Source organism: Drosophila sechellia, chromosome 3R (assembly GCF_004382195.2).
Source record: "Drosophila sechellia strain sech25 chromosome 3R, ASM438219v1, whole genome shotgun sequence".
In the NCBI taxonomy this organism is placed as follows: domain Eukaryota; kingdom Metazoa; phylum Arthropoda; class Insecta; order Diptera; family Drosophilidae; genus Drosophila; species Drosophila sechellia.
Genome location: NC_045952.1, coordinates 19027904 through 19050327, shown reverse-complemented (window position 1 = coordinate 19050327; position 22424 = coordinate 19027904). Strand labels below are relative to the sequence as shown.

The 22424-nt window shown below is 47.1% G+C and overlaps 14 protein-coding genes and 2 pseudogenes across 14 annotated transcripts; 6 read left to right on the top strand and 10 right to left on the bottom strand.

The window, feature by feature from the left end:
- Nucleotides 1–3587: 3587 nt before the first annotated feature.
- Nucleotides 3588–4989, top strand: LOC6607125 (odorant receptor 85f). The gene is made up of 4 exons (XM_002031877.2): nucleotides 3588–4354; nucleotides 4424–4625; nucleotides 4678–4833; nucleotides 4898–4989. The coding sequence occupies exons 1-4, from the start codon at nucleotides 3588–3590 to the stop codon at nucleotides 4949–4951; spliced, it is 1179 nt and encodes a 392-aa protein (XP_002031913.1). The 3' UTR covers nucleotides 4952–4989.
- Nucleotides 4970–5504, bottom strand: LOC6607124 (protein FMC1 homolog). Its single transcript, XM_002031876.2, has 2 exons — nucleotides 5398–5504; nucleotides 4970–5341 (listed from the first exon to the last, which is right to left on the bottom strand). Exon 2 carries the CDS (start codon nucleotides 5338–5340, stop codon nucleotides 5035–5037), a length of 306 nt encoding a protein of 101 aa, XP_002031912.2. The 5' UTR covers nucleotide 5341; nucleotides 5398–5504; the 3' UTR covers nucleotides 4970–5034.
- Nucleotides 5505–5759: 255 nt separating this feature from the next.
- On the bottom strand, nucleotides 5760–6588 carry LOC6607123 (annotated as a pseudogene).
- A 299-nt stretch (nucleotides 6589–6887) lies between these two features.
- LOC6607122 (omega-amidase NIT2) lies at nucleotides 6888–8027 on the top strand. The gene is made up of 2 exons (XM_002031874.2): nucleotides 6888–6998; nucleotides 7054–8027. The coding sequence occupies exons 1-2, from the start codon at nucleotides 6980–6982 to the stop codon at nucleotides 7884–7886; spliced, it is 852 nt and encodes a 283-aa protein (XP_002031910.2). The 5' UTR covers nucleotides 6888–6979; the 3' UTR covers nucleotides 7887–8027.
- LOC116801727 (golgin-45-like) lies at nucleotides 7941–9152 on the bottom strand. The gene is given in 4 exon segments (XM_032722897.1): nucleotides 7941–8080; nucleotides 8083–8170; nucleotides 8239–9000; nucleotides 9063–9152. Coding segments are annotated over 4 exon segments (993 nt in total). The 3' UTR covers nucleotides 7941–8027.
- Nucleotides 9153–9484: 332 nt separating this feature from the next.
- Nucleotides 9485–10071, bottom strand: LOC116801551. The gene is made up of 2 exons (XM_032721880.1): nucleotides 9814–10071; nucleotides 9485–9757 (listed from the first exon to the last, which is right to left on the bottom strand). Exon 2 carries the CDS (start codon nucleotides 9754–9756, stop codon nucleotides 9544–9546), a length of 213 nt encoding a protein of 70 aa, XP_032577771.1. The 5' UTR covers nucleotide 9757; nucleotides 9814–10071; the 3' UTR covers nucleotides 9485–9543.
- A 104-nt stretch (nucleotides 10072–10175) lies between these two features.
- On the bottom strand, nucleotides 10176–10814 carry LOC6621247 (annotated as a pseudogene).
- A 474-nt stretch (nucleotides 10815–11288) lies between these two features.
- LOC6621248 (omega-amidase NIT2) lies at nucleotides 11289–12410 on the top strand. The gene is made up of 2 exons (XM_002045389.2): nucleotides 11289–11396; nucleotides 11452–12410. Exons 1-2 carry the CDS (start codon nucleotides 11378–11380, stop codon nucleotides 12267–12269), a joined length of 837 nt encoding a protein of 278 aa, XP_002045425.2. The 5' UTR covers nucleotides 11289–11377; the 3' UTR covers nucleotides 12270–12410.
- On the bottom strand, nucleotides 12324–13461 carry LOC6621249 (golgin-45). Its single transcript, XM_032722896.1, has 3 exons — nucleotides 13372–13461; nucleotides 12626–13309; nucleotides 12324–12557 (listed from the first exon to the last, which is right to left on the bottom strand). Exons 1-3 carry the CDS (start codon nucleotides 13459–13461, stop codon nucleotides 12411–12413), a joined length of 921 nt encoding a protein of 306 aa, XP_032578787.1. The 3' UTR covers nucleotides 12324–12410.
- A 332-nt stretch (nucleotides 13462–13793) lies between these two features.
- LOC6621815 lies at nucleotides 13794–14459 on the bottom strand. Its single transcript, XM_032721881.1, has 2 exons — nucleotides 14123–14459; nucleotides 13794–14066 (listed from the first exon to the last, which is right to left on the bottom strand). The coding sequence occupies exon 2, from the start codon at nucleotides 14063–14065 to the stop codon at nucleotides 13853–13855; it is 213 nt and encodes a 70-aa protein (XP_032577772.1). The 5' UTR covers nucleotide 14066; nucleotides 14123–14459; the 3' UTR covers nucleotides 13794–13852.
- A 25-nt stretch (nucleotides 14460–14484) lies between these two features.
- On the bottom strand, nucleotides 14485–15418 carry LOC6620892 (60S ribosomal protein L34). Its single transcript, XM_002045048.2, has 3 exons — nucleotides 15317–15418; nucleotides 15063–15146; nucleotides 14485–14995 (listed from the first exon to the last, which is right to left on the bottom strand). Exons 2-3 carry the CDS (start codon nucleotides 15125–15127, stop codon nucleotides 14554–14556), a joined length of 507 nt encoding a protein of 168 aa, XP_002045084.2. The 5' UTR covers nucleotides 15128–15146; nucleotides 15317–15418; the 3' UTR covers nucleotides 14485–14553.
- A 218-nt stretch (nucleotides 15419–15636) lies between these two features.
- On the top strand, nucleotides 15637–16736 carry LOC6620889 (omega-amidase NIT2). Its single transcript, XM_032721879.1, is given in 3 exon segments — nucleotides 15637–15723; nucleotides 15779–15844; nucleotides 15847–16736. Coding segments are annotated over 3 exon segments (834 nt in total). The 5' UTR covers nucleotides 15637–15704; the 3' UTR covers nucleotides 16596–16736.
- LOC6620890 lies at nucleotides 16650–18252 on the bottom strand. Its single transcript, XM_032721878.1, has 2 exons — nucleotides 16954–18252; nucleotides 16650–16883 (listed from the first exon to the last, which is right to left on the bottom strand). The coding sequence occupies exons 1-2, from the start codon at nucleotides 18148–18150 to the stop codon at nucleotides 16737–16739; spliced, it is 1344 nt and encodes a 447-aa protein (XP_032577769.1). The 5' UTR covers nucleotides 18151–18252; the 3' UTR covers nucleotides 16650–16736.
- Nucleotides 18253–18479: 227 nt separating this feature from the next.
- LOC6620886 (BBSome-interacting protein 1) lies at nucleotides 18480–18915 on the top strand. The gene has a single exon (XM_002045053.2). It carries the CDS (start codon nucleotides 18660–18662, stop codon nucleotides 18888–18890), a length of 231 nt encoding a protein of 76 aa, XP_002045089.1. The 5' UTR covers nucleotides 18480–18659; the 3' UTR covers nucleotides 18891–18915.
- Nucleotides 18916–19013: 98 nt separating this feature from the next.
- On the top strand, nucleotides 19014–21939 carry LOC6621750 (LMBR1 domain-containing protein 2 homolog). The gene is made up of 3 exons (XM_032721877.1): nucleotides 19014–19208; nucleotides 19820–21145; nucleotides 21206–21939. The coding sequence occupies exons 1-3, from the start codon at nucleotides 19038–19040 to the stop codon at nucleotides 21791–21793; spliced, it is 2085 nt and encodes a 694-aa protein (XP_032577768.1). The 5' UTR covers nucleotides 19014–19037; the 3' UTR covers nucleotides 21794–21939.
- Nucleotides 21916–22347, bottom strand: LOC6621751. Its single transcript, XM_002045810.2, has one exon. It carries the CDS (start codon nucleotides 22227–22229, stop codon nucleotides 21930–21932), a length of 300 nt encoding a protein of 99 aa, XP_002045846.1. The 5' UTR covers nucleotides 22230–22347; the 3' UTR covers nucleotides 21916–21929.
- Nucleotides 22348–22424: the final 77 nt, after the last annotated feature.

The window sequence follows — 22424 nt, the reverse complement described above, 5'->3', positions numbered from 1 at the left end:
CACTGAAAACACTCGAGATACTCGAAACACTCGGGCCGATGCGGCGAATGAGCAATGCGAGTGCGGCGAGAGAAACCGAGAGAGAGAGAGAGTGAGCACAGTGAGAAAAACCGGTTGCAGAACACCCAGCAAACATTTTCAAGCAATAAAAGTCACCATAAGGCAGAAGAGGCTAATAGTGGGTTTCACCAAAGGGATTAGTTATGTTTGCTGACTTTTCCGTTCTGGCGTTCCCATTATTTATGATATAAGAAAATCCTCATTTTTTTGTATTTCTTTTTTAAGAAAAGAACTTCCACGATCAGTTGTATTTAAAATTTTTGAAACAAAACTATATAACAGTAGTGATTTTTGGGTGATCCTATGAAATGTTACATAAGAATACCGTTTTAATGTCTTAGAATTATAATAAGGGTTTTAATTTATTACGAATAGATCACCAGATCACCGTAAAAAGCATGAATTTTTGTCTTCTTATTTTTTTTTTCCTTTCTATAAAATTGCAATCATTTCGAGCAAAAAAGCTTACTTTTCCTATATTTCTGTACATTTTTCCCCAACCCAGCCCATAATTGTTCGTTGGCAGACAGCAATGACTGTTGTAATCGGAGAATTACCAAATTTCCGCACTATTAATTACGCAGGTTTGGTCTTTCGTGCGACAGCTGACAGGATCTAAGGACGAACACCCAACCAGTGAAACACCCACCCACACCCACTGTGGGTCGCTTTGGAAACGGAAGCAGCTGAGCTGTAACCAAAACAAAAGCTATGATAAATGTTATGCGTGGATCTACCCTTTGTTCGTCCTGGGCCAATCACCCCCGCAACTGGAAGCCATCGGTATCTCCATTTAATTTACACCCCCCTTGCTTTCGTCGAACGTCAGTTTCAGGATAAATGCGAAAATGCATTTGCGCATCAAAAGCAGGCGGGCCAATAAATTCATTAATAAATGGGAAAGTGAAAAGCGCAGCAACTCTGATGCTCCTGCCGCTTCACCAGCTCCTGGCTCTTTGTTGTCCTTGTGGTCAGAGATGGGTCCTGTTCTGCGCATAATGCAAACAGTGTTTGCCAAAGTTCTACACTGCGATGAGACTTACTTTGAAGAGTAGAATAAAAGGTACAACGCTTTTTTAAGACCAAAGAAATATTTAAATAATTCCATATGCAAGGATACTACTATACACTTAAAAGACTTGATAATTACTAATAGAGATATGTATATCCAGAAGGTATATCCTAGAAGGTACTTGGTAATACTGGATAATTATTGATTCTAGGAAGAAAAGTTATAGTTTTCTTTAGATTTTAATTGAATTTTAAATATAATTTTTTTGTGTGCCACCAATCCACTCTATAATCCACCACCATCGCCCCCACCTGCGGCTGAATAATGGATATTGAAATCGCATCGGCACTCGAAAGGGTGTGAGATATTGTACTTTATGCCGATTAATGCTACCATGCTGGAGGACAAAACCCCTGGCCATTGATTTGATTGCCGGGCAAATGGCGTGCCACCTTCGCCACCTCTCTTGGCCAGACCACTTTGCACCCAGCCAGCTATTCAGTGCGTCTCTTGGCCAGCCTGTTGCCCATTTCAGAGATGCCGTGCTTGCTCTTTTTGTTCCGCCAGCCAGGCAGCCAGTCATTCATCTCCCCGTTGTGTGTGTTTTCTTCTGGGTTTTAGGGTGTTTGCCGTTGTCTATGCACCGGATCCGTGTCCCGGGTCCCGGATTGCTGTGTTTATTTTGGTTGGAGCCAGACGGCAAAAAGAATGAAAAAAGGAAGATTTACAAAGGCGCCTCGGCCTCATAAAATATTTAGTAAGACGGCGATAGCGACACCAGGCACCTTCCGGTGTCCTGGTGACTGCACAGGATTTAATTCCTTTATTTGCTCGTCGTAGTTTCCCGTGTACAAGTCGTAGAATGAGCATGGCTATAAGTAGTGAGGCGGCCTAAATATCTGATTCTAATTTAAGCAGACTGGGTCCATTGTGACGCATAGTTGCCTCACATAAGTATAAATCTCTTCGGATGTCCCATTAATGTTCGCGTTGCGTTTGCAAGTGCAATTCTTGGCGTTTGTACTATGGGGCATTCAGTTTCAGCTGTTCGGCTCGAAGAACAGAAGAAAATGGGTGGCAACAGTTGGTGGCCAATTGAAACTAATGAATAAATTACTTGTGCAGTGTAAGACAGTAAAATTGATGAGAGAAGTTCAACATGGGTCTGAACTCATGGATATATGTACAAACATATATCTACGTTCGGTTTATATAGCTGGTTGGGCCGGAATTATTCGGCAATGGAAACTCGAGGAACAATAGATGAACGGGCTGCAAATTGTGAAATACTGTGACAGCAATAAATGCATGCTTGATGGGCTGGAAGAAGTAACCAGTTCAAAACAAAACCATTAAGATACATTGAGCAAGAGATACAAAAGTATCTGGTATCTAGCAGATGCACCAAGTATCTGAGGACGCGTTTCCAATGCGATGTTATGTAGTGTTATCCCCAGTTCCATGTCAACTATTTACTTTCCAGAGGTAACACCTTTCGGTTAGAAGGTTGCTCCAATGTCAAAAGCCAAGACGGCTCCTTTGCTGCAGTCCGGCTGCTTAGCATTCCAGTCAGAAGTCGGATAGAAGCTATTGAGCGGACGACTCCCATGCCAATTTGTTGCTGTGTGCAAGAATTTCATTTATGTGCACAACAAAAGCAGCAAACAACAAAGACAAGTGCAGCAACAATGGAACGGTAAACGCGCCCAAGAAAACTGGGCAGCTCATTTATGGAAATTATTAAGTGCAAGCTGGCGGAGACCAAAGCGGTTACTTCTCCCAGTCAAACGGCATTATTATGCGTACATATTTTTATGGACAAGTGCGGGAATGGGCACACAAACTGGCTGCCCAGGTCTTAATAACCGAAAGCTAATTAAATTTGAGACCATCTTGATGAAACTATTAAAACTAGGAGGTTGGGAAATCTTGGAAAACATGCTGCCCTGAACGGTAGGTTCTATTCTTGTCATTTTCACCTTAAAGTTTAAACGAGCGACGTTTAAGCCAGCAAAGGTGTGAAACCACAAGGAATTTCCAAACTCACAGACCTTATGGAGCCCTTATAGGAGCATATCAACCCATGATCATAAAAAAATTATAACCCGATTGGCCGTGGTAATTGCAACTTTGATTCCGCGCATCTCTCAATTGATCTTAATTAATGTTCATTTTAATTCGAGTGTTCTCTTTATTGTCTGCTCTTTGCCATCCACATACGTGAAAAATAAAATAAAATTTAAACAAAGATATAAAAAGCTTCTTAAGCATTGTATTATCTTACAAAATTGCTTCAGTAAAAGGGAATAATTTTAATTGGCTTATAAATTCAAAGGCCACATATTATTTATTGATGGATTCAACACCTTGCCTAATTGCCAGCACTCACGTTTTACATTCTATTAGTGGAAAACAATTAGGAAACCAATTACCAAACCGCAAACCACTCCCACAGGACGAAGACCGCATATATAACCACATTCCGGGGCAGGACCAGCCACATAACACCTTCAGAATGGAACCGGTGCAGTACAGCTACGAGGATTTCGCTCGATTACCCACGACGGTGTTCTGGATCATGGGCTACGACATGCTGGGCGTTCCGAAGACCCGCTCTCGCAGGATACTATACTGGATATATCGCTTGCTCTGCCTCGCCAGCCATGGGGTCTGTGTGGGATTCATGGTATTTCGTATGGTGGAGGCGAAGACCATTGACAATGTGTCCCTCATCATGCGGTATGCCACTCTGGTTACCTATATCATCAACTCGGATACAAAATTCGCAACTGCATTACAAGGCAATGCCATTAAAAGTCTGAACTTAAAACTGGCCGAGCTATATCCGAAGACCACGCTGGACAGGATCTATCACCGGGTGAATGATCACTACTGGACCAAGTCATTTGTATATTTGGTTATTATCTACATTGGTTCGTCGATTATGGTTGTGATTGGACCAATTATTACGTCGATTATAGCTTACTTCGCGCAAAACGTTTTCACCTACATGCACTGCTATCCGTACTTTTTGTATGATCCTGAGAAGGATCCGGTTTGGATCTACATCGGCATCTATGCTCTGGAATGGCTGCACAGCACACAGATGGTCATTTCGAACATTGGCGCGGATATCTGGCTGCTCTACTTTCAGGTGCAGATTAATCTCCACTTCAGGGGCATTATACGATCACTGGAGGATCACAAGCCCAGTGTGAAGCACGACCAGGAGGACAGGAAATTCATTGCGAAAATTGTGGACAAGCAGGTGCACCTGGTCAGGTAATTATGCAAGTGATTTACGCCAAATGTTTAGTGATGGCTGAATTTTACGATGAGCACTTTCATCAGTTTGCAAAACGATCTGAATGGCATCTTTGGAAAATCGTTGCTTCTCAGCCTGCTGACCACCGCAGCGGTTATCTGCACGGTGGCGGTGTACACTCTGATTCAGGGTCCCACTTTGGAGGGCTTCACCTACGTGATCTTCATCGGGACTTCTGTCATGCAGGTCTACCTGGTGTGCTATTACGGCCAGCAAGTTCTCGATTTGGTGGGTTATGGCCGACATCCTTGGTTTGCCCGCTAACTGAGGCTATTTGCAGAGCGGCGAGGTGGCCCACGCCGTGTACAATCATGATTTCCACGATGCTTCTATAGCCTACAAGAGGTACCTGCTAATAATCATTATCAGAGCGCAGCAGCCCGTGGAACTGAATGCCATGGGCTACCTGTCCATTTCGCTGGACACCTTTAAACAGGTAAAATGCAAACACCACTTACAGTTTATATGATATAATATATGCATTTCGGATTCAACTGCAGCTGATGAGCGTCTCCTACCGCGTTATAACCATGCTTATGCAGATGATTCAGTAGAGAGCAAACAAAAGCACGTAGTTCGCAACATTGGGACGCTTTAATCGAACTACGCTAGTAACTATCTTTCCTATATAACTAGATCACTTTGGATCCGAGGGCAGCTTGAAGCCCACCAAATCGGCGGTATCCCTTACGGATCTCTCGCCCCTCCCGTGGTATTCCTTAAAGAGCTCCAAGTACTGACGCTGGCTGGCTAGGTAGGTCAGGTAGGTTTGCCCCAGAAAAGTCGCCTCGTTGCGCGCCTTGCAGAATTGTTGTTCCGTGGTGGCGAACTTCTTGTATTGCGCCAAAATGTAGCGCGCGGCCAGCGAGTCCTTGATGCAGCCATTTGGAGATGCCTGGCGCAATTCGTGCAGCAAGGAGCGCAACACCTTGGTTCCCGTCATTCTAAACACAAAATAACAATTGCATTTGCGAGAAACTATAAACAATCAACGACTTACGTGATTTTCAAGAAAATTCCAATTGTTTCTGTCGAACAGCTGTTCTCTACGGAGTTGCCACCTAGCCGTACAATGAAAATACAGTGATCACTCCCACAAGTTGACACATTGAAAAATAACACTGGATCTTATTTTTATCAATAAATTCTGAAAAATCATTAAACGTTTGACTGCGAGCATAGTAAAACTCTGTGACAAACGGAATATTTAAATCTTTTTTATTTTAAATATATTAGATTATCACTTTTGAAATTGTCTTTAGGTAGCTAAGAAAGTCTAAAAGCCGAAATGTCTGATTGGAAATCATTCACAGCCAATAAGTGCACAATCCGACTGGACTGTCAAACTAAAAATACAATGAATCCAGTTGGAAAAAAACAATTTATTTTAAAAGTTATTTAGCAGTACACCGAACTCGTTGCGTGGGCTGTTCACTTCCTGGGCTTGCCGGCGGCTGGCTTCTGGCCGGGCTTCTTGCCAGCGGCTCCCTTGGCGCCAGCACCACCCTTGGTGACCTTGCCGGCACCGGCCTTGGTTCCCTTGGCTCAAGCGGCGGGCTTCTTCTTGGGCTCGGGCTTGGCCTTGGGGGCCTTCACCGGCTTGACGAGCGCCTCGCGCTGGCTCTTCAGCGACTTGACGATCTTCTGCTCCTCGATGAGGAAGGCGCGCACGATGCGCTCGCGCAGGCAGCTGTGGCACAGCACTCCACCGTAGGTCCTGGACACGGTCTTTAGGCGCTTGGACATGCGGGGACGCTCGCTGGGTCGGGAGGGGGTGATACGCTTCAACTTCTCCTTGCACTGGCCGCAACAGGGCACGATGGGGTTCTTCTTCACATACTGGTAAACCAGACACTGTAAATTGCAAAGGTGCGTTGTCATATCTGAGAATTGGTGGGGTGTATTGCAGTTGGATAGTTACATGCGCCGCTTGTTGGAGCGTGTGTTGTAGGACAGGCGTCTCCGGAGCGTCAGACGTTGGACCATTTTGCTGTTGTTGCTGCTGCTGGTCGTGGCGATTGGTGCGTTACATATGCAAAAGCGGTGAAAATCATTATTAGTTTGGAACTACACTAGGGTGGGTGCAGTTTGGGCTGCATTTGGTTGTATATTTTCACGCTTTTTTCACACATTTCGGCGAATTTGCGTGAAATTGTAAATTGAACACGTGCATACCTCAAAGAGACGAAACTAGAAAGAAAGGTGGCAACCCTGTTCGCGCACGACGTGAACTTGGCTGCGCTGCCCACTGTACGGCACTTTCGAGCACTGCAGACCTTGCCAGATTGTCATGAAAACATAGTTCTATGGGTCTTGTTTATTATTTATTTTTTGTTAGCAAAGTAGGGATTTGATATACAATTTAATGTTATATTCTTGAATATGAAACAGAAATAAACTTATTACGCTTTTTGCCAAGTATATGTGTTATTAATATGTGGTAAAATAATATGTTTTATAAATGTTGATCCCTTTTACTGCGCCCCTGCAATAACCTGTTGTTGTTTTGTTTGCGATGAAATCTGTTATCAAACCCTCTTTGCGGTTTGATAACAGATTTCATAACATCTAATTGCAGCAATATGAGCAAAACTAGCAACAGTAAGTTATTCTCATAATTTAAAACAATTCCACCTAAATATTTATTATTTAATAGTCATGCGTTTGGCGCTGCTGCAACTAAAGGGTTCCAAGGACAAGGTGGCTAATGTCCAAAACGCCGTCAACAAAATCGAGGCGGCGGTCAAGGAACATAAGCCCCGATTGATTACTCTGCCGGAGTGCTTCAATGCTCCATACGGCACCAAGTACTTTCGGGAGTATTCCGAGACTATTCCCGATGGCTACACCTCGCTGCAGCTCTCCAATTTGGCCAAGAAGCACCAGGTGTATATCGTGGGCGGAACAATCCCTGAACTGGGCGAAAACGATGCCATCTACAACACCTGCACGGTTTGGTCACCCACTGGTGACCTTGTTGCCAAGCACCGCAAGATGCATCTATTTGATATAGATGTCAAGGGTGGCATTCGCTTCAAGGAGTCGGAAACGCTGTCCGCAGGCAATGATTTCACCATCATCGACGTAGATGGCCACAATATTGGCATCGGCATCTGCTACGACATTCGTTTCGAGGAGATGGCGAGGCTCTATCGCAACGCAGGCTGCGAGATGATCATCTACCCGGCTGCATTCAACATGACCACGGGTCCACTGCACTGGGAGCTACTGCAGCGATCCCGTGCCAATGACAACCAACTCTTTGTGGTCACAACATCGCCAGCCCGTGACACAAGCGCCGAGTATGTGGCCTATGGCCATTCCATGGTGGTTAACCCATGGGCCAAGGTGCAGCAGAGTGCCAGTGAAGGCGAGGAAACCCTGGTGGCCGATATAGATTTCTCCGAGGTGGAACAGGTGCGTCAGCAGATTCCCGTCTTTGGGCAAAGACGTCTAGATCTGTACGCCACCGAAAAGAAGTCCAAATAAAGGGGTTAACAAAGGTTGCTTTACAAGGTCACTTTTAAAAAATTCAAGAATCTGTTGTTTTAAGCACCTTTAAAGCTTTGCATTTATGTTATTCGATTGTATATAAAATAATCGAATCATGACATTGATTTCTGTCGACAACTATTGCGTTTTATCTAGCTGCTGATTATCGGCAGAAGCTACTTCGGATGCAGCTGCACGTAGTGGGGCCGCTGGGCCTGGTCGAAAAGTGCTCGTATGGCTTCATCGGTGGCCATCATGGGCTGACTAATGAATTCCAAGGCCTGGTGGGAAGGTAAATAAGGTGTACCATTAACTGCGTGTCTAAATCACTAACTATTTCTGTACTTACCCTAACCGCGTACTTCTCCGCGTCACAAAGTTGACTTGTGCTGGCGCTGGACAACTTAAGGGTCTCCTCGGGAATGCCCACGCCAGTGTGCAGGACCATGCGTTGGAGAATGTTCAGGTTTTCGGCACTCAGGCTGATTACATCGGTGGCGGGTAGGTTGAGGAATCGAATCTTGGCCAGGAACTTCAGTTGCTTAAGCATATCTAGCTGAATTTCGCGGATCTGATGGGTGGCATGCAGCAGTTGCTTCGTTGACTCGTTCAATAGCTGATTCTTCTGTGTGAGATCGGCTTTCCAGCGGGCTAACTCCTCGACCATAACGCTGCTGGCGAGGAATTTGGATTGCCAGACCTCACACTGTCCGGCCAGGAACTCAATCTGTTCGGTGTGGGTGGTCAAATTGTTGGCAGTGTCCAGTAGAGCTCTGGCCAGTTGCAGTTTGTCCTCCGTGAGGAGATTAACCCGTGTCTGCAGATCCTCGCCCACGGAGGCCACCAGAAGGCTCTTCAGCTCGCTGTTCACCTGCGTTTGGAACTTATACTGGGCTTGAAAGTAATTGCGTTCCTCACGCATCTTGGCCAGCTCCTCTTTAAGCGAGTTTAGCTCCTGGCTGCTGGCTGTGTCTGTTTCCTTAATATCCGTCGTCTCAGTCTCCAATTCCTGGGTGCGCAGCGTGGACACCTGATCCACCAGCACTGCAATATCCAGGGTGTTCTTATCCCGATGGATTTTGTGTTTATTCGTTGGCTCAGAGATCAGCGGTTATCTGCACGGTGGCGGTGTACACTCTGATTCAGGGTCCCACCTTGGAGGGCTTCACCTACGTGATCTTCATCGGGACTTCTGTCATGCAGGTCTACCTGGTGTGCTATTACGGCCAGCAAGTTCTCGATTTGGTGGGTTATGGCCGACATCCTTGGTTTGCCCGCTAACTGAGGCTATTTGCAGAGCGGCGAGGTGGCCAAGCCGTGTACAATCATGATTTCCACGATGCTTCTATAGCCTACAAGAGGTACCTGCTCATAATCATTATCAGGGCGCAGCAGCCCGTGGAACTGAATGCCATGGGCTACCTGTCCATTTCGCTGGACACCTTTAAACAGGTAAAATGCAAACACCACTTACAGTTTACATGATACATGATATTACATGTGCACTTCGGATTCAACTGCAGCTGATGAGCGTCTCCTACCGCGTTATAACCATGCTCATGCAGATGATTCAGTAGAGAGCAAACAAAAGCACGGAGTTTGCAACATCGGGACGCTTTAATCGCACTACGCTAGTAACTATCTTTATATATAACTAGATCACTTTGGATCCGAGGGCAACTTGAAGGTAGGTTTGCCCCAGGAAAGTCGCCTCGTTGCGCGCCTTGCAGAATTGTTGCTCCGTGGTGGCGAACTTCTTGTATTGCGCCAAAATGTAGCGCGCAACCAGCGAGTCCTTGATGCAGCCATTTGGAGATGCCTGGCGCAATTCGTGCAGCAAGGAGCGCAACACCTTGGTTCCCGTCATTCTAAACACAAAATAACAATTGCATTTGCGAGAAACTATAAACAATCAACGACTTACGTGATTTTCAAGAAAATTCCAATTGTTTCTGTCGAACAGCTGTTCTCTACGGAGTTGCCACCTAGCCGTACAATGAAAATACAGTGATCACTCCCACAAGTTGACACATTGAAAAATAACACTGGATCTTATTTTTATCAATAAATTCTGAAAAATCATTAAACGTTTGACTGCGAGCATAGTAAAACTCTGTGACAAACGGAATATTTAAATCTTTTTTATTTTAAATATATTAGATTATCACTTTTGAAATTGTCTTTAGGTAGCTAAGAAAGTCTAAAAGCCGAAATGTCTGATTGGAAATCATTCACAGCCAATAAGTGCACAATCCGACTGGACTGTCAAACTAAAAATACAATGAATCCAGTTGGAAAAAAACAATTTATTTTAAAAGTTATTTAGCAGTACACCGAACTCGTTGCGTGGGCTGTTCACTTCCTGGGCTTGCCGGCGGCTGGCTTCTGGCCGGGCTTCTTGCCAGCGGCTCCCTTGGCGCCAGCACCACCCTTGGTGACCTTGCCGGCACCGGCCTTGGTTCCCTTGGCTCAAGCGGCGGGCTTCTTCTTGGGCTCGGGCTTGGCCTTGGGGGCCTTCACCGGCTTGACGAGCGCCTCGCGCTGGCTCTTCAGCGACTTGACGATCTTCTGCTCCTCGATGAGGAAGGCGCGCACGATGCGCTCGCGCAGGCAGCTGTGGCACAGCACTCCACCGTAGGTCCTGGACACGGTCTTTAGGCGCTTGGACATGCGGGGACGCTCGCTGGGTCGGGAGGGGGTGATACGCTTCAACTTCTCCTTGCACTGGCCGCAACAGGGCACGATGGGGTTCTTCTTCACATACTGGTAAACCAGACACTGTAAATTGCAAAGATGCGTTGTCATATCTGAGCATTGGTGGGGTGTATTGCAGTTGGATAGTTACATGCGCCGCTTGTTGGAGCGTGTGTTGTAGGACAGGCGTCTCCGGAGCGTCAGACGTTGGACCATTTTGCTGTTGTTGCTGCTGCTGGTCGTGGCGATTGGTGGGTTACATATGCAAAAGCGGTGAAAATCATTATTAGTTTGGAACTACACTAGGGTGGGTGCAGTTTGGGCTGCATTTGGTTGTATATTTTCACGCTTTTTTCACACATTTCGGCGAATTTGCGTGAAATTGTAAATTGAACACGTGCATACCTCAAAGAGACGAAACTAGAAAGAAAGGTGGCAACCCTGTTCGCGCACGACGTGAACTTGGCTGCGCTGCCCACTGCACGGCACTTTCGAGCACTGCAGACCTTGCCAGATTGTCATGAAAACATAGTTCTATGGGGTTTGTTTATTATTTATTTTTTGTTAGCAAAGTAGGGATTTGATATACAATTTAATGTTATATTCTTGAATATGAAACAGAAATAAACTTATTACGCTTTTTGCCAAGTATATGTGTTATTAATATGTGGTAAAATAATATGTTTTATAAATGTTGATCCCTTTTACTGCGCCCCTGCAATAACCTGTTGTTGTTTTGCTTGCGATGAAATCTGTTATCAATCCGCAAAAAAATAACATTTAATTGCCGCAATATGAGCAAAACTAGCAACAGTAAGTTATTCTCATAATTTAAAACAGTTCCACCTAAATATTTATTATTTAATAGTCATGCGTTTGGCGCTGCTGCAACTAAAGGGTTCCAAGGGCAAGGTGGCTAATGTCCAAAACGCCGTCAACAAAATCGAGGCGGCGGTCAAGGAACACAAGCCCCGATTGATTACTCTGCCGGTGTGCTTTGTTGCTCCATTTCGGAAGTATTCCGAGACCATTCCCGATGGCTTCACCTCGCTGCAGCTCTCCAATTTGGCCAAGAAGCACCAGGTGTACATCGTGGGCGGAACAATCCCTGAATTGGGCGAAAACGATGCCATCTACAACACCTGCACGGTTTGGTCACCCACTGGTGACCTTGTTGCCAAGCACCGCAAGATGCATCTATTTGATATAGATGTCAAGGGTGGCATTCGCTTCAAGGAGTCGGAAACGATGTCCGCAGGCAATGATTTCACCATTATCAACGTAGATGGCCACAAGATTGGCATCGGCATCTGCTACGACATTCGTTTCGAGGAGATGGCGAGGCTCTATCGCAACGCAGGCTGCGAGTTGATCATCTACCCGGCTGCATTCAACATGACCACGGGTCCACTGCACTGGGAGCTACTGCAGCGATCCCGTGCCAATGACAACCAACTCTTTGTGGTCACAACATCGCCAGCCCGTGACACAAGCGCCGAGTATGTGGCCTATGGCCATTCCATGGTGGTTAACCCATGGGCCAAGGTGCAGCAGAGTGCCAGTGAAGGCGAGGAAACCCTGGTGGCCGATATAGATTTCTCCGAGGTGGAACAGGTGCGTCAGCAGATTCCCGTCTTTGGGCAAAGACGTCTAGATCTGTACGCCACCGAAAAGAAGTCCAAATAAAGGGGTTAACAAAGGTTGCTTTACAAGGTCACTTTTAAAAAATTCAAGAATCTGTTGTTTTAAGCACCTTTAAAGCTTTGCATTTATGTTATTCGATTGTATATAAAATAATCGAATCATGACATTGATTTCTGTCGACAACTATTGCGTTTTATCTAGCTGCTGATTATCGGCAGAAGCTACTTCGGATGCAGCTGATTGCACGTAGTGGGGCCGCTGGGCCTGGTCGAAAAGTGCTCGTATGGCTTCATCGGTGGCCATCATGGGCTGACTAATGAATTCCAAGGCCTGGTGGGAAGGTAAATAAGGTGTACCATTAACTGCGTGTCTAAATCACTAACTATTTCTGTACTTACCCTAACCGCGTACTTCTCCGCGTCACAAAGTTGACTTGTGCTGGCGCTGGACAACTTAAGGGTCTCCTCGGGAATGCCCACGCCAGTGTGCAGGACCATGCGTTGGAGAATGTTCAGGTTTTCGGCACTCAGGCTGATTACATCGGTGGCGGGTAGGTTGAGGAATCGAATCTTGGCCAGGAACTTCAGTTGCTTAAGCATATCTAGCTGAATTTCGCGGATCTGATGGGTGGCATGCAGCAGTTGCTTCGTTGACTCGTTCAATAGCTGATTCTTCTGTGTGAGATCGGCTTTCCAGCGGGCTAACTCCTCGCTGCTGGCGAGGAATTTGGATTGCCAGACCTCACACTGTCCGGCCAGGAACTCAATCTGTTCGGTGTGGGTGGTCAAATTGTTGGCAGTGTCCAGTAGAGCTCTGGCCAGTTGCAGTTTGTCCTCCGTGAGGAGATTAACCCGTGTCTGCAGATCCTCGCCCACGGAGGCCACCAGAAGGATCTTCAGCTCGCTGTTCACCTGCGTTTGGAACTTATACTGGGCTTGAAAGTAATTGCGTTCCTCACGCATCTTGGCCAGCTCCTCTTTAAGCGAGTTTAGCTCCTGGCTGCTGGCTGTGTCTGTTTCCTTAATATCCGTCGGCTCAGTCTCCAATTCCTGGGTGCGCAGCGTTGGCTCAGAGATCAGCGGTTATCTGCACGGTTGCGGTGTACACTCTGATTCAGGGTCCCACCTTGGAGGGCTTCACCTACGTGATCTTCATCGGGACTTCTGTCATGCAGGTCTACCTGGTGTGCTATTACGGCCAGCAAGTTCTCGATTTGGTGGGTTATGGCCGACATCCTTGGTTTGCCCGCTAACTGAGGCTATTTGCAGAGCGGCGAGGTGGCCAAGCCGTGTACAATCATGATTTCCACGATGCTTCTATAGCCTACAAGAGGTACCTGCTCATAATCATTATCAGGGCGCAGCAGCCCGTGGAACTGAATGCCATGGGCTACCTGTCCATTTCGCTGGACACCTTTAAACAGGTAAAATGCAAACACCACTTACAGTTTACATGATACATGATATTACATGTGCACTTCGGATTCAACTGCAGCTGATGAGCGTCTCCTACCGCGTTATAACCATGCTCATGCAGATGATTCAGTAGAGAGCAAACAAAAGCACGGAGTTTGCAACATCGGGACGCTTTAATCGCACTACGCTAGTAACTATCTTTATATATAACTAGATCACTTTGGATCCGAGGGCAACTTGAAGGTAGGTTTGCCCCAGGAAAGTCGCCTCGTTGCGCGCCTTGCAGAATTGTTGCTCCGTGGTGGCGAACTTCTTGTATTGCGCCAAAATGTAGCGCGCAACCAGCGAGTCCTTGATGCAGCCATTTGGAGATGCCTGGCGCAATTCGTGCAGCAAGGAGCGCAACACCTTGGTTCCCGTCATTCTAAACACAAAATAACAATTGCATTTGCGAGAAACTATAAACAATCAACGACTTACGTGATTTTCAAGAAAATTCCAATTGTTTCTGTCGAACAGCTGTTCTCTACGGAGTTGCCACCTAGCCGTACAATGAAAATACAGTGATCACTCCCACAAGTTGACACATTGAAAAATAACACTGGATCTTATTTTTATCAATAAATTCTGAAAAATCATTAAACGTTTGACTGCGAGCATAGTAAAACTCTGTGACAAACGGAATATTTAAATCTTTTTTATTTTAAATATATTAGATTATCACTTTTGAAATTGTCTTTAGGTAGCTAAGAAAGTCTAAAAGCCGAAATGTCTGATTGGAAATCATTCACAGCCAATAAGTGCACAATCCGACTGGACTGTCAAACTAAAAATACAATGAATCCAGTTGGAAAAAAACAATTTATTTTAAAAGTTATTTAGCAGTACACCGAACTCGTTGCGTGGGCTGTTCACTTCCTGGGCTTGCCGGCGGCTGGCTTCTGGCCGGGCTTCTTGCCAGCGGCTCCCTTGGCGCCAGCACCACCCTTGGTGACCTTGCCGGCACCGGCCTTGGTTCCCTTGGCTCCAGCGGCGGGCTTCTTCTTGGGCTCGGGCTTGGCCTTGGGGGCCTTCACCGGCTTGACGAGCGCCTCGCGCTGGCTCTTCAGCGACTTGACGATCTTCTGCTCCTCGATGAGGAAGGCGCGCACGATGCGCTCGCGCAGGCAGCTGTGGCACAGCACTCCACCGTAGGTCCTGGACACGGTCTTTAGGCGCTTGGACATGCGGGGGCGCTCGCTGGGGCGGGAGGGGGTGATACCCTTCAACTTCTCCTTGCACTGGCCGCAACGGGGCACGGTGGGGTTCTTCTTCACATACTGGTAAACCAGACGTCCACCGGGCGTGCGAACACTGTAAATTGCAAAGGTGCGTTGTCATATCTGAGCATTGGTGGGGTGTATTGCAGTTGGATAGTTACATGCGCCGCTTGTTGGAGCGTGTGTTGTAGGACAGGCGTCTCCGGAGCGTCAGACGTTGGACCATTTTGCTGTTGTTGCTGCTGCTGGTCGTGGCGATTGGTGGGTTACATATGCAAAAGCGGTGAAAATCATTATTAGTTTGGAACTACACTAGGGTGTGTGCAGTTTGGGCTGCATTTGGTTGTATATTTTCACGCTTTTTTCACACATTTCGGCGAATTTGCGTGACATTGTAAATTGAACACGTGCATACCTCAAAGAGACGAAACTAGAAAGAAAGGTGGCAACCCTGTTCGCGCACGACGTGAACTTGGCTGCGCTGCCCACTGTACGGCACTTTCGAGCACTGCAGACCTTGCCAGATTGTCATGAAAACATAGTTCTATGGGGCTTGTTTATTATTTATTTTTGTTAACAAAGTAGGGATTTGATGTACAATTTAATGTTATATTCTTGAATATGAAACAGAAATAAACTTATTACGCTTTTTGCCAAGTATATGTGTTATTAATATGTGGTAAAATAATATGTTTTATAAATGTTGATCCCTTTTACTGCGCCCCTGCAATAACCTGTTGTTGTTTTGCTTGCGATGAAATCTGTTATCAATCCGCAAAAAAATAACATTTAATTGCCGCAATATGAGCAAAACTAGCAACAGTAAGTTATTCTCATAATTTTAAACAGTTCCACCTAAATATTTTTAATAAAATAGTCATGCGTTTGGCGCTGCTGCAACTAAAGGGTTCCAAGGACAAGGTGGCTAATGTCCAAAACGCCGTCAACAAATCGAGGCGGCGGTCAAGGAACACAAGCCCCGATTGATTACTCTGCCGGTGTGCTTTGTTGCTCCATTTCGGAAGTATTCCGAGACCATTCCCGATGGCTTCACCTCGCTGCAGCTCTCCAATTTGGCCAAGAAGCACCAGGTGTACATCGTGGGCGGAACAATCCCTGAATTGGGCGAAAACGATGCCATCTACAACACCTGCACGGTTTGGTCACCCACTGGTGACCTTGTTGCCAAGCACCGCAAGATGCATCTATTTGATATAGATGTCAAGGGTGGCATTCGCTTCAAGGAGTCGGAAACGATGTCCGCAGGCAATGATTTCACCATCATCGACGTAGATGGCCACAAGATTGGCATCGGCATCTGCTACGACATTCGTTTCGAGGAGATGGCGAGGCTCTATCGCAACGCAGGCTGAGAGATGATCATCTACCCGGCTGCATTCAACATGACCACGGGTCCACTGCACTGGGAGCTACTGCAGCGATCCCGTGCCAATGACAACCAACTCTTTGTGGTCACAACATCGCCAGCCCGTGACACAAGCGCCGAGTATGTGGCCTATGGCCATTCCATGGTGGTTAACCCATGGGCCAAGGTGCAGCAGAGTGCCAGTGAAGGCGAGGAAACCCTGGTGGCCGATATAGATTTCTCCGAGGTGGAACAGGTGCGTCAGCAGATTCCCGTCTTTGGGCAAAGACGTCTAGATCTGTACGCCACCGAAAAGAAGTCCAAATAAAGGGGTTAACAAAGGTTGCTTTACAAGGTCACTTTTAAAAAATTCAAGAATCTGTTGTTTTAAGCACCTTTAAAGCTTTGCATTTATGTTATTCGATTGTATATAAAATAATCGAATCATGACATTGATTTCTGTCGACAACTATTGCGTTTTATCTAGCTGCTGATTATCGGCAGAAGCTACTTCGGATGCAGCTGATTGCACGTAGTGGGGCCGCTGGGCCTGGTCGAAAAGTGCTCGTATGGCTTCATCGGTGGCCATCAGGGGCTGACTAATGAATTCCAAGGCCTGGTGGGAAGGTATGTAAGGTGTACCATTAACTGGGTGCCTAATTCAGTTTAACTATTGCTGTACTTACCCTAACCGCGTACTTCTCCGCCTCACAAAGTGGACTTGTGCTGGCGCTGGACAACTTAAGGGTCTCCTCGGGAATGCCCACGCCAGTGTGCAGGACCATGCGTTGGAGAATGTTCAGGTTTTCGGCACTCAGGCTGATTACATCGGTGGCGGGTAGGTTGAGGAATCGAATCTTGGCCAGGAACTTCAGTTGCTTAAGCATATCTAGCTGAATTTCGCGGATCTGATGGGTGGCATGCAGCAGTTGCTTCGTTGACTCGTTCAATAGCTGATTCTTCTGTGTGAGATCGGCTTTCCAGCGGGCTAACTCCTCGACCATAACGCTGCTGGCGAGGAATTTGGATCGCCAGACCTCACACTGTCCGGCCAGGAACTCAATCTGTTCGGTGTGGGTGGTCAAATTGTTGGCAGTGTCCAGTAGAGCTCTGGCCAGTTGCAGTTTGTCCTCCGTGAGGAGATTAACCCGTGTCTGCAGATCCTCGCCCACGGAGGCCACCAGAAGGCTCTTCAGCTCGCTGTTCACCTGCGTTTGGAACTTATACTGGGCTTGAAAGTAATTGCGTTCCTCACGCATCTTGGCCAGCTCCTCTTTAAGTGAGTTTAGCTCCTGGCTGCTGGCTGTGTCTGTTTCCTTAATATCCGTCGGCTCAGTCCCCAATTCCTGGGTGCGCAGCGTGGACACCTGATCCACCAGCACTGCAATGTCCAGGTTGTTCTTATCCCGATGGATTTTGTGTTTATTCGTTGGCTCAGAGATCATGGGATTCACGGCACCCGGATATGGTTCGTACGGCACGAATTTCGGTGCCTTGGTCTTCTTATGTTCGGGCAGCGAGTCCGCGCTGGTGACCAGTCTTGGCCGCATCTGGACCAGCTCCCCCTTGGGCACAACAGGCGCCAAACTACGGGTGACGACCTCGGGCCTTCTGTACAGGGTATGTAAGCCAGGAAGGGGCAAATTGGAGGCGTAGCCGCTGCTGGTTGATGTCTTCCTGCCCATGACAGCCTCCTGGACAACGGAGCTGTCTTTCCGCGATAATTGCGGCCTCTTCACCTTGATGTCCACATCAGCACTCGATGGGACTTCGCTCTCTGTTTTGGCCGCTCCACTGTTTTCCGGCTGCTCCATGCCATCGCCGCTGGTGCGACAAGCCGGTGATTTGTCCCTTCCTTGCACCGCGCTTTCATTCGGTTCCATTTCTGGGCAATCTTGGCCAGGCCAAACAAAATTTTCTTAATTTAAGAATTTCTCTTGCTGTGCCAGCAAAACAAAAACAATGGCCAAGGGCTGCCAACTCGCTACATAGGAGTTTGTTGTTTCTAGTGTTGGTCAAGATCTAAATATTTGAAACTAGCTACGATTGTAAATAAGCATTGTTAAATATAAATGTATTTGGCTTAAAAATGATTTCCGGCCCACAAAAGAGGTAAAAAATGATTAAAATCCCAACTAAACCACATAGTTCGGTGTGACCAGAGCATGCCAACATGAAAACGCACGTTACACTTAATTTAACAGTGCTGTTCACCCACCCACGCACACGTTCACACTTTTGATAAAGTCGATTGATTTGATTCACCGAGAAAAAAAAACAAAAAAACACGACGAAGGAAAGGTGAACTGGTACCGGCGTAGCGTAGATACCACTAAGGCCAGCTCCCACCACACCCCGGCCACGCCCCTGATCGCCCGCGGAGCGCCAAAGGATGTCCTCAGTGGAGGCCGAGGTCCTGCAGAAAATCGATCTGATTGAGCCCACAACCGGAAAATTATTTTTCGAGCACAAAACGGAGCTGCTTTTCTGCCGGCCACATCTGATGCCGCTGAAGACGCAGGCGCTGGAACGCCTGGAGGAAATGCATCGGGACACCGCTCGCCAATTGCAGAAGAAGCGCCAGCAGAAGAAGAAGTCTACGGAGCCCACAGGCTCGCTATGAACCAGTCCTCAATCGCAGAAATACGTTTGTTATAAGCACATACACCCATACGCACGCACCACAAACACAGAGAATCACTGCAAAGCACAAGAACTGAGTACACCCACACCAGGATCGGGATCGGGATCGAAATAAGCACTAGTCAGCATGGCGTACCTACTAAGCTTCGGCATCGTGGCCGCCCTATTCCTGGCCAGCATCTCGCTGTACCGCTACGGAAACATACCACGTCAGCACATCCTGGTCACCCTGTCCGTGCTGACCGCCTGGTGTTTCTCCTTCCTAATTGTATTCACCATTCCGCTGGACGTGACATCGGTGAGTTGGAATGTGGAGCTAGAAAACCATTTGCAATCGAATATAGCCACAATAGGAAACAACAGAAACTATGAATCAACTAAATATTTAGTCACATCAATATGATTTCGTAGAAGTGCCTATTGGTATTTCTTTAATACGTGCAAATGCTTTTGTCCTTTTTGCCATATGTTATGGTTTTGTATATCCTCGTTGTAGGACAAATATATATTCCAACGTTCATTAATATACCTATATATGAATAGCGCTGAAGTTATAAATATTTAAAAACACGTTTCGTTTATAAAAAAATGCTCTTTAGATTTCCATTTCCATAGAAACACAGTTTTAAGTTAAACAAAACTTAAATTCCGAATGAAAATAAATTAACTTTTTATCTAAAGCTTCTCCGACACCAATCAAATTGTAAGCATACATTGATTTTGGTCTGGAATTTCTTATTTGCAAATGAATCACCCCGAAAAGCTAGACAGCAAAAAACCCGAATTGATTAAAGAAACAAAAATGAACCGCTTTCCGGCTTTGGATATACCCTGTTGTCATTTGGTTATCAACTCCTTGGATAAGAGCTAATAACAATTAACAATTTAATTGTATAACTGCCATTTCAGACACTTTACCGCCAGTGCGTGGAGGAGCACCGACCGACACCAGCCCCAAATGTGACCAATACGTCCAGCGTCACGGTGGTTCCGCCGCCTCAGTGCCAGGAGCCGTGGGGCATGGTGCCCGCTTCCGTGTTTCCCAACCTATGGCGCATTATTTACTGGAGCTCGCAGTTCCTCACCTGGTTGATTATGCCGCTGATGCAGTCGTACCTCAAGGCGGGCGACTTCACCGTCAAGGGAAAACTTAAATCGGCACTGATAGAGAATGCCATCTACTACGGTTCCTACCTGTTCATCTGTGGCGTACTACTCATCTATATTGCCGTCAAAGGAGAGTCTCTGGATTGGCAAAAGCTCAAGGCAATTGCCTCGTCCGCATCGAACACATGGGGATTGTTCCTGCTCATTCTGTTACTGGGTTACGCTCTGGTGGAGGTACCTCGATCGCTGTGGAACAACGCCAAGCCGGGATTCGCACTGCAATATGCCTACTTTAAGGCCGCCAAATTGAGCACTGAGAAGGCCGAGGCCGAGGAGCATGTGGATGACATCCTGGAGTCCCTGCAAGGCCTTAGCCGCGTCATACCCAACAATCACGAGCTGCGCCCCTGCCTGGAGACCATTCTGCGCAAAGTTCCCATTGAGCTGCAAGAGCGTGCGAGCCGAAACTTTGCTCGCACTGGAGGCAGCGGCATGGGTGCCACGAGCTCAACTATCTTGCCTTCGGAAAAGGCGCTGGTTCGCATTCATAAGCAAGTAATCAAATCGCTGCAAACATTGCAGCGCACCGAAGCGCTTTGGAGCGTGCAGGTGCAGACAGTGCTGCATCTGGAAGATGTGGCCAAGAATATACACTCTTCGGACCGGCGCTTCAAATCGGAGTTTCCGCGGCAGCGCACACAGCTGGAGAGGATATGCTACAGCGCCACGCTGCAGTGGTACTGGGAGTGCCTGCTGAAGGCTCCGTTCCTCAAGACCATGTGCATTCTGACCGCCACCATGTCGGCCATGGTGGTGTGGAGCGAGCTTACCTTCTTCAGTCGCCACCCTGTGCTTTCCATTTTCGCCAATGTTATCTACGTGGCCAAGGAGAGCTACGACTTCTTTACCATTGAAGTCTTCTCTATGGTTGTCCTCTGCTACTTCTTCTACTGCACTTACTCCACGATCCTGAGGATACGCTTCCTCAATCTGTACTACCTGGCACCGCATCACCAGACCAACGAGCACAGTCTAATCTTCAGCGGCATGCTGCTTTGCCGTCTGACACCACCCATGTGCCTCAACTTCCTGGGTCTCATCCATATGGACACACACATTATTCCCAATGTGAGTATTAAACTTTTTCGTAAACACTGAAATACTGACAATGTATAAACTATTCCACAGCGCATTATGGAGACGGTCTACACGCAGATCATGGGCCACATGGATGTTATTGGCATCATCTCGAACGGCTTCAATATCTACTTCCCCATGTGTATGCTGGCCTTCTGTCTGGCCACTTGGTTTAGCCTCGGCAGTCGGGCACTGAATGCCCTCGGCTTTCAGCAGTTCCTGCAGAACGAAACGATTGCCACCGAGCTGGTGCAAGAGGGAAAGGATCTGATAGCTCGGGAAAAGCGCCGCCGCCAGCGTGCCGAGGAGGCGATGGCCAGACGGCGTGACTTCAACCGAACCGATCAGGTTCTGGGCAGCGATTACTTGAGCAAATACCGTAGTGGTGGACCCGGTGGACTGGCCAGTAGTCGCACGCCCGCCGACGGGCTGCTGCGCGATGGCGACAGCAGCTTTGACTATGCGGCAGTGGCTTCTTCCTCTGCACTGGGCGTACCGCGATCCCTGTCGGAGGAGATCAACGACCGTTTCGGTGTGAGCACCCAGGTGCAGGTGGGATTCCGAGACCCCGACTACGAGGCGGAAGCAGATGGTCGAATTGTCAGCCCGCCACCCCGAGGACTTTTCGACGATGTCTAGACTTTGGATATGGATAACTCTTTATTACAATTCGTTACCGAGTATCTCAATATTTCGCTCGCGCTTAAGTATTTCCCGATGCCACTGCTGCTGCTGTTCCTTCACACCCGTGTAGTCCCTTCAGTTGAATAAACCACTAAAGAGAATTCTTATCCATCTTGCGAAGGGAGTAGCGCGGTTCGTTGCCGGTCTCCTGGCTAGTGTCCAGACCACTATCCGTGCTGATATCCTGCGCTTTCACGTCCATCGAGGTGTCCGTCTGCGATGAGTTGGAGCTGACGGATTCTTCTGGATCAATATTTGTGCAATCCTCATCCTCGTTGTATTCCGACGTCGGTTTTCCACTCTGCAGCTGCGATATGGGATGCGGCTTTATGCGCTTGCGGCCGCGCAGATAGCCACTGCGAGAGGTAACTGGAGTAGTCGGATAATACATCTTGCTGCCTTGACTTCAATGACTTGAATGACTAGAACAATGACGACCTGTCAAAAAGGAAACCTGTCACTTTCGTAAGGCAACTCTAAAAAAGGATTGTCAATATACAAACTTTCGATAAATATTTATTGAGCGCTTAGCTTTAAATTCAATTCAATCCAGGATATTTATAATTAAGAAATATGCAGTTGGTAA

Coding starts and splice junctions, on each gene's coding strand:
- LOC6607125 (XM_002031877.2), top strand. CDS start 3,588: ATGGAACCGGTGCAGTACAGCTACGAGGATTTCGCTCGATTACCCACG. Junction 4,626..4,677: donor GCCAGCAAGTTCTCGATTTG/GTGGGTTATGGC, acceptor GGCTATTTGCAG/AGCGGCGAGGTGGCCCACGC. Junction 4,834..4,897: donor CGCTGGACACCTTTAAACAG/GTAAAATGCAAA, acceptor ATTCAACTGCAG/CTGATGAGCGTCTCCTACCG.
- LOC6607124 (XM_002031876.2), bottom strand. CDS start 5,340: ATGACGGGAACCAAGGTGTTGCGCTCCTTGCTGCACGAATTGCGCCAG.
- LOC116801551 (XM_032721880.1), bottom strand. CDS start 9,756: ATGACGGGAACCAAGGTGTTGCGCTCCTTGCTGCACGAATTGCGCCAG.
- LOC6621249 (XM_032722896.1), bottom strand. CDS start 13,461: ATGTCGGCCATAACCCACCAAATCGAGAACTTGCTGGCCGTAATAGCA. Junction 13,310..13,371: donor GAAGTCCCGATGAAGATCAC/GTAGGTGAAGCC, acceptor CCGTGCAGATAA/CCGCTGATCTCTGAGCCAAC. Junction 12,558..12,625: donor CGGAGAAGTACGCGGTTAGG/GTAAGTACAGAA, acceptor CCTTCCCACCAG/GCCTTGGAATTCATTAGTCA.
- LOC6621815 (XM_032721881.1), bottom strand. CDS start 14,065: ATGACGGGAACCAAGGTGTTGCGCTCCTTGCTGCACGAATTGCGCCAG.
- LOC6620892 (XM_002045048.2), bottom strand. CDS start 15,127: ATGGTCCAACGTCTGACGCTCCGGAGACGCCTGTCCTACAACACACGC. Junction 14,996..15,062: donor CGCTCCAACAAGCGGCGCAT/GTAACTATCCAA, acceptor TGCAATTTACAG/TGTTCGCACGCCCGGTGGAC.
- LOC6620890 (XM_032721878.1), bottom strand. CDS start 18,150: ATGGAACCGAATGAAAGCGCGGTGCAAGGAAGGGACAAATCACCGGCT. Junction 16,884..16,953: donor CGGAGAAGTACGCGGTTAGG/GTAAGTACAGCA, acceptor CCTTCCCACCAG/GCCTTGGAATTCATTAGTCA.
- LOC6620886 (XM_002045053.2), top strand. CDS start 18,660: ATGTCCTCAGTGGAGGCCGAGGTCCTGCAGAAAATCGATCTGATTGAG.
- LOC6621750 (XM_032721877.1), top strand. CDS start 19,038: ATGGCGTACCTACTAAGCTTCGGCATCGTGGCCGCCCTATTCCTGGCC. Junction 19,209..19,819: donor TTCCGCTGGACGTGACATCG/GTGAGTTGGAAT, acceptor CTGCCATTTCAG/ACACTTTACCGCCAGTGCGT. Junction 21,146..21,205: donor ACACACACATTATTCCCAAT/GTGAGTATTAAA, acceptor ACTATTCCACAG/CGCATTATGGAGACGGTCTA.
- LOC6621751 (XM_002045810.2), bottom strand. CDS start 22,229: ATGTATTATCCGACTACTCCAGTTACCTCTCGCAGTGGCTATCTGCGC.